Source organism: Ctenocephalides felis, unplaced genomic scaffold (assembly GCF_003426905.1).
Source record: "Ctenocephalides felis isolate EL2017-DRISC unplaced genomic scaffold, ASM342690v1 CF-g0.4_SCAFFOLD_01604, whole genome shotgun sequence".
In the NCBI taxonomy this organism is placed as follows: Eukaryota; Metazoa; Arthropoda; class Insecta; order Siphonaptera; family Pulicidae; genus Ctenocephalides; species Ctenocephalides felis.
This window is the reverse complement of record NW_020537758.1, coordinates 37531337-37539833: the sequence shown is the minus strand read 5'-3', so window position 1 is coordinate 37539833 and position 8497 is coordinate 37531337. Positions and strand designations below refer to the sequence as shown.

The 8497-nt window shown below is 33.7% G+C and overlaps 1 protein-coding gene across 1 annotated transcript; it reads left to right on the top strand.

The window, feature by feature from the left end:
* Positions 1–946: 946 nt before the first annotated feature.
* LOC113373692 (brain tumor protein-like) lies at positions 947–7720 on the top strand. The gene is given in 15 exon segments (XM_026613972.1): positions 947–1059; positions 1139–1313; positions 1400–1499; positions 1577–1750; positions 2889–3214; positions 3216–3247; positions 4842–5059; positions 5104–5141; positions 5266–5594; positions 5596–5711; positions 5826–5993; positions 6311–6603; positions 6605–6652; positions 6717–7126; positions 7470–7720. Coding segments are annotated over 15 exon segments (2571 nt in total). The 3' UTR covers positions 7501–7720.
* Positions 7721–8497: the final 777 nt, after the last annotated feature.

The following is an 8497-nucleotide window of genomic DNA, read 5'->3' as shown; positions in this document are numbered from 1 at the left end:
TAAGCCGTGTTAACGAATGTACCGCATGTACAGCAGATTTCCTATGTATTACAATGCTGAAATCGGGAACAAATGTTTGGTTTTCTTTACAGAGATGAAAAGCGGCCGCTCTTACGAAGTAGAACGAGTATGTTTATATTACAGCAAGACCGCTGATAAGAGATGTACACAAGCCTTAACTTATATTTGTTATCAGAAACATACATTTCTGCTTTGTTTATATATGTGCCGACATAATAATTTCGGAATATTTAAGAAGTTAATCAATAAGCCGGACTTTTAAAGTTGTAATGTTTTAAAATAAGACATAATCAATCTTCTATTATTTACTATCATAAAAAAAGGAATTCACGAGTTCTACTTATACTTGAATAGAATTCTATTGGCATTTTACTATAATTAAATTAATTGCTATTTTTGTGTCATTATGATTGGCAGTCATTCTGGTGACCACACAAATAAAATCAATTCTATACTGCCAAATAAAACAACAATATAAATACCATTGACTATAATAAATAGAGATTTATGCAATACATATTGTTAGTAATTGATGACTAATAGTTTAGATTTATCTTCAAGATGTATTTACATGTTTTGCTTTTCTAATATAAAGAAATACATGTAGAACAAAAATTTCTATTTAAATTAGTTTCCTTTTTTGTTGATTTGATCTTTTTTGACATTCCAATTATATCGTGCGTTTCTTATATGTCATAATAAGAATGTTGTAATATTCATAATTTATGATAAAATTCCGTAATTACACATTTCATTGTTGGATTTCTTACACAAAACACGAATATTTTCGTGTTAGAACAAATGAAGTCGAGTCTCGTAGAGTTCATCCTTTGAGGTAATCGACTTTTGTTTCCCGTAGACGCAGAGGTCATTATACCTGATTCATAATTCTATTCAGAGATATGTAACCTTTAGGAATCACAGAATGGTTAAGAATCAAAGAATAGAAATATTAATAACGATAGTAATTTTAGATTTTGCCCGAGTAATGAGCATCACCATAGCGATGAGTAAAGATTTATGTTCATTTAGATTTATGTAAAAAATAATTTTTATATTGAAATATTCATTATTAACCTTTCGGTATACATATATAATCAATGTCCTTTATTTTTAGGGATGCCGCTCAAATGAAGACCGGCTCGCGGTCCGGATCGTTAGAATCGCTGGGCGAGCAACTAGATTCGGCACAGTCTGCCGAATCTCTTGAAACATCCGACAACCATTTAAATCACCTAAATCATCACCATCTTTCCAACCTTGGAATGCTCTTAGGGAATATACCGAATGTTGTAAGTGGAAACAATGGTAACAGTGCTGGAAATAGTGGATCAAGTTCGTCTTCCTGCGCTAATTCCACGGATGAAGACGCACACAGCCAAACGTCCATTTCACCCGTGTAGATAATCTATTAAATGTCAACAGTCAAGCCGATCAACTTTTTGCAACGAGTCAAACACAGCAAAGTGATGCTAAAGGTATTTATTGTAAAGAACTTATTGTGCAATTATTTAAAGGTGATTATTGAAATTTATGGTATTTATAATGTTTGCAGGATACAGATGTACTGGATGCAAAAGTCGTGAATCCGATGCAGTAGCTAGATGTTTAGATTGTGCCAATTTTTTATGTCCAAACTGCGTGATGGCTCATCAATTTATGCACTGTTTTGAAGGCCACCGCGTACTCAACGTTGCAAATCTAAAGGATCAGGACAATTCTATTACCGGTATGTGTTTCGCATGTCATATTAGAATGTAAATGTAATGGATTCATTATGTGGGAGTAGTAATGTATATGAAAGTATAAACTCCACTTGTATAAAAATATATAAAATTTATTGACTATAAAAATTAATGATATGAAAATATGACAAGTCCAGTTTTTCTTACAATCACTAGCCTGCTTCATTTCCCCACACACTCCTTGCCCAAAGTTGACCTCACAGTTTAAAAAAAATACAGGAAAACACGTTATGAATAAATGGTGGGAAAACAAATTATACCAGTGTTGTGATACTGGTCAATTAGAAATAAATGACAGTTTCGTCGGCAGATCCACCGTATGGTAGGTAATTCGACTTTCCATCATCTTCAAACTCTGCTTATAGTTCTGAATATAAGTCATGTAGTGAACTTCCTGAACCTCGATGTCTTGGTGAACTTTGAAGATTCAGCCACGATCTACTGTATTAATTTTTATTTCTACAATATTTTGGGTAAACAGATGGCGCTCTGTAAGAATATGAATTTTCACAATGATCAAAATAATCTTGCCGACTTCAGTAGCCCTTTGTATCATACATCGGACTCTCGAACCGGATGTGATTCGAAGGAGAGCGTATTAAAGAGTCATCATCTCGACAGAAGCAGTTCCAAAATTTAATGCATCAAAAGACGATTTATTGAGTTAATGGACAAGGAGAGGTTGAATTGCATTCCAATGAAAAGTCTAGGCTCCAAATTATTTTTTGTGACAGAAATAAACACTGAGGTCTGGGTATACTAAATGGGTACACCAACGAAAGTCCGGTATCAGATAGTAAGTGCGTTAACTACGATGAACCGAGGACTGGACGTACCTTATAAGTAGTCACTGAAGACCAGTGATTATGGCGCTGAATCAAAATCTATATTTTTTATATCCTCAAAAAAAAAAAAACTCCTTCTTTGTCTTCATCTCATCACGTCGGAGTCACCAATGTTAGAGTAGTAATGTATATAATAGTATAAACTCTACTTGTATAAAAATATATAAAATTTATTGACTATAAAAATTAATGATATGAAAATATGACAAGTCTAATTGTTTTTCTTACAATCACTAGCCTGCTTGATTTCCCCACAATTATATAATTTTTATTCCAGGTCCATTATCAGAAAGCTTGAGCGCATTAGGATCTCGTTTATTAGGCGCAGCAACGAATGGGTCCACAGTTACATGTCCACGACACAAGCAGCAATTTACATTGTTCTGTCAGCCTTGTTTGGTGCCAACTTGTGTGGAATGCGCAAATATCGGCGAACATCTTTCACACGAGATGACACCGCTCCAAGAAGCAGGTCCCAGACAACTTGCCGAATTATTGCGCAGCGCGCAGCAGGCTCGAGACCGAGCTCAAGATATGCGCACACAGGCTGCACGTGCGGAACACGCTCAGTTGTCGTGTCGGACACAGCAGCGAAAAGCAAACCGACGAGATCAATGATACTTTCCAATTCTACAGGTTAGTATCCTGAAAATAGTTTAATTAAGGGGGTCTTCCTATGTGACAGCTTGTTTTTTAGGGATATTTAGGATTTTTTTTCTACGACCAGTAAATATTTAGAGCTTCAAGTTTTTTATCATTTATTACCACATATTTGGACAGTATAAATATAAATTTCAGCTAAAAATATTCAGTCAAACTAGAGTTACAGCGCTCTGACACCCCCGCCTCGAAAAAAGAGCTCCCACTTCTCCTCCACGATTCCGGCTGAACGGCGTTTTAATTTGTAGGCTTAAAAACGGAATTGACCTATAATCAAATGAATATAAAAAATGGGATTTTTGATAGACATTTGAAATAAAAGTTGCAAATTAGGCGTTTTTTTTTGTTTTTGCTATAAAAAAATCGAAGTTTTGAAAGTTTTGATTGGTAATAGTTCATTCCATGCGTTTAAATGTATAGTGCCCTGTAAATTTCAAGTAATTCGGTCTAGCCGTTTCTGAGATACAATGGAGGAAAGTTTGAAAAACACAGTTTTGATAAAAACGCGTTTAAAGTTTCAGTCCGTTAAAACTATTAAAATATCAACTTACTCTCTCAATCGGCGATGCCTGGTCCATAGATAATTCCTTCTCTTCCTCTCTTGTGAAACTCTTTTGAAGCAGATTGTAAAGCTCTTGAGTCAATCAGACGTTAACGATCACTGTTCAAACGTAAGATTTCTTTTCATCCCGTTCTCTACATACTTGCTTGGGCTTCACGACCAACAGGGCATCCCATAATCGACATAACTTTTAAAATACCTTGAAAACCTTCATTAAAGATAATAACTGCTAAGTAGCTAGCAATTTCAACAATTCTGGGACCAGAATGAAGATGTTTAGGAGCGAAAGTCCAAATCAAAGAATTCAAAGATTCGTTATTGTTTTGTGTCTCTGCTCCTAAACAACGAATTAATAATTCGTCTTTCGATAAATCTTCGAAAACCGTTTGATAGCTTCTTGGACTTGCGGAATTAGAGGTGGTTTATCGTGATGAAATTGGTCCAGTTCATTATTAGCTTCAGCCTTACGCCATTACACCAACCAACTGTCTTCGCCTTCTGGACAAAATTGATGCTGAGGGTTTTGATCAGAAGAACATTTGTGATAGTACGTCGCCCAAACTTCCTTTCTCATATCTTCAAGCGAATCTGGATGGCGTCGAATTGCTAATCCATAGAATTTTGTAATTTCTTGGATAACTTTATCAGTAAGTTTACCTGCTCCTTTTCTTCCTATTCCTTTATTGGTTTAAATCTATAGAAACGTGTCTAAACTTGTATAAACGGATATATGAATAAAAGGGAGGCCGGGTATAAAGCCGACGGTACACAATAGGCCTGGGCTCTTAACTGCCAACTCAGCGCTCCGAACCGCTCTTTCTTTTACTTGCTGTATATTTAAAACGACTTCGAATTTTCTAAAATCGCTTTACTACCGTATTCTAGACATGTTAAGGGAGCAATTTATAAAAAAAAATCGATTTTTTCAACCCATCACATAGGAAGACCCCCTTAAGTGAATGTGTAATTGGTAATATTGTTCATTGAATTCTGTATTTCTTTCTACAGATCTATGCTGGAGGAGCGCAAGCAAGAGTTGCTGCGCGAACTTGAATCAGTCTCAGCTTCTAGGCAGACAGCGTTAGCGTCGCTTGCTCGCACAGGAACTGAAGCAGCAGATCGTATCCAACAAGTTTGCGATTTCGTAGATAAGCTCACCAGGCGCGCCACTGTTTCAGAAGTTCTTGTATTCCGTAAGCTGCTCGATCAGAAATTAAACTCATTATGTACAGCTGGAGAACTAGCTGTGAATTCTGCACTTGCCCATCAGCAGGAATCGAATTCGTATCAAACTATCAAGCCATTCAGGTAATAATTTTTTCTCATATATATATATATATATATATATATATATATTATATAAATAAAATATAAAATTCCGATTTAATTAATTAATATGTTAAACAATAACTTATACTCTTTTTCCTTTTAGGTCGGCGTGAGAAATACGTTTGGTTATATACGTTCCAACTCAGAACCGTCATCGAACCAATCACAGAAAAAGGCACCAATAGCTCGACCAGTTCCTTCTAATTTAAGTACAAATAATACTTCTCCATCAGACACATCTAGTGGAACTACTTCATTGAATGGCAGTTCTGGAAGCTTAAATGGCATTTCCCATCTCAATGCTCTCAACTCTCTTAATTCAATTAATTCTTTGCATTCCTCCAATACTCTTACTTCTAGCACTGGTAATAGTATAATTGAGAGAAGTTTTGCAACAACTATAGCACCCCCAACATCGGTGTCAAATAATCCATTCGAGTGCAATAATAATCTCAAAACGATTTAATTCAGCTAATAGTTTGGGACCATTCTCAACAACATTATCTGAGGTGAATCCCTACGAAAAATGGTCAAATGGCGGCTGTGAGAGTATATTCTCTGATCAATATACAATTGGTATGTATTGATAGAATATGTTTATAATGTTTAGTTACGAATTTCTATTTAGTTGAAGAAAATTGTTTAAATCTTCTATTTTTTTAGGACCACCAGTTCCATCAACCAATAATATAATGAACGGAATAGAATCAAACAGCGTCTTAGAACTTACATCAAAACTAATGTCAGCTTCAGTATTTCCACCAAAATCTCAAATCAAAAGGCAAAAAATGATTTACCATTGCAAATTTGGAGAATTTGGTGTAATGGAAGGTAAAATAATCTTAAAAATATATTATGTTCAAGTTTATTACGGTTTTAATAATTTTTTCATGCATCATTATTCATAAAATGTCTATGGACTGATATAAATTATAATAATTGGGAGACATATAATATTTCGATGTTTGCAATTTTTGGGCACAAATAATTATTCTTATTACAATGAAGATCGATTCATGATCTTTACTTTCATAGAATTTGAAGTCGGGAATCAATTTTCATTATGAAGTTAATTTTCAATGTTATTATTGCTTATATATATTTTTTTCTCATATAAAGTATTTCAAATCCGAATTATTTACTTTCAGGTCAATTTACTGAACCCAGTGGTGTAGCTGTAAATGCGCAAAATGACATTATTGTAGCAGATACAAATAACCATAGAATTCAGATATTTGATAGAGAAGGTAGGTTCAAGTTCCAATTTGGTGAATGCGGTAAACGCGACGGCCAACTTTTATACCCGAATCGAGTAGCTGCTGTAAGGACATCTGGAGATGTAGTAGTCACTGAAAGATCGCCCACGCACCAAATACAGATTTACAACCAGTATGGTCAATTTGTCCGAAAGTTTGGCGCTAATATTCTACAACATCCCAGAAGGTGTTACTGTTGACAATAAGGGAAGGATAATAGTTGTTGAGTGCAAGGTAAATTATCAAGAACTTCTATATTTCAACATCTATTTTTTTATATAAAAATTTGTTTTTATAGGTAATGCGCGTGATAATTTTCGACCAAACGGGCAACGTTTTGCAGAAATTTGGTTGCAGTAAGCACCTGGAATTCCCGAATGGTGTTGTCGTCAACGACAAACAAGAAATTTTCATATCCGACAATCGAGCGCATTGCGTAAAAGTGTTCAACTATGAGGGGGTGTACTTGAGACAAATAGGTGGCGAAGGCATCACCAATTACCCCATTGGCGTAGGAATAAATGCTGCTGGAGAGATTCTGATTGCGGACAATCACAACAACTTCAACTTGACTGTATTCACTCAGGATGGTCAATTGGTTTCGGCGCTTGAGAGCAAAGTCAAGCACGCCCAATGTTTCGATGTTGCGCTAATGGACGATGGCAGCGTCGTCCTGGCTAGCAAGGACTACCGACTCTATATCTATAGGTACGACATTTCAACCTTTGAAATTATATTATAAAAATGTATAGTACTTTTTTACTTCAATTGAACAAAACAAATCATAAGCTTTTTCTATTAAATTTTATTATTAAATAGATAATATTTCAGAAGTAGTTTTATAACAATCTATTTATTTTAAATTTTAAGGTAACAAACACTGGGGTCTACTTGTCCATTAGTTCTAAACAAACACCTTACAATTATTGTTGTTACCTTAAGCTAAATCTTTAACTTGTGCAGATCTAATATATTGTTTTGATATAATATTAATTTTAATATACATATTATCATTTTAACTGTAATAAAACACATATATGTTTTTTTGTAGGTATGTCCAGGTGCCTGTTCTGGGCTTGTAACTCACCAACCTACAAGAATTCAGTGGCATCAGATTTGTAACTTGGTTCATCGCTTTACGAAACTTCAAAACTATCAATGCAATGTACTGAAATATGTTTCATAGAGAAGTCAGGTATTTAAAAAATCTTCTCATACATCTGTTTCAACAAAACCATTAATTTTCGGGTGATAACATCGGAGTTATGTGTTCTAAGTGAGATTATTGTTATTGCATTTCCTTGCCAATTTAATTTTTTTTTAGAAATTATAAAAGCTAGGTTTTTCATCCGATTTGTTATGATAGTTTAGAAAAATCTCATACACATAAATTAGAAATAATTTCTGGACCAAGATCAATGATTCCTTTAAATGCGCATGGTAAGATATTTTTTAAATTTTTATACCAGGAATTTGCAAATCACAAATACTGGATTTGTTTAAAATTGGATCTGATATTAAAAGTTAGTTTGTTTTAACATATTAGTATCGTAGTCCTGAATTTCAATTATGCAACTTCAACACATATAGTAGAATTTTGCATTATTCAAATTCATTAATTTCATAAACTCTGACTTGTATTGTTTTTCTTCTAAGAAAGAATTCATATTATTTTTAATTGAAAATTCAAAGGATTTTGGTTTTGATAATTTGACTTGGTCATAATTAAGAAATATTTGGAATTTGTTGATTTAATTAACATGCTAACCTTTTGCTATTTCAATTTCTTGACATGTTAAAAAAAACTTTGGCAAAACCCATATTTTTTAAAAAATTGACCGTATTGTTTGTATGAATATTAGTTATGTTTAAAAATTTTAATGGGTTTTAATTTTTTTTAATTGATTTTACAACTTTGTTGTTTACCCTTTGAATTTTTTGACTGAAGCTTGATTTAAACAATACAAGTGATCGTTTTTGTTTTTTCTCACAGTTCATTTGTAAGTAGCTTAAATAATGGTTTGATTTTCAATCCAGATAGAAAACTTATTGTTGTATATATTATATATGATATATGTT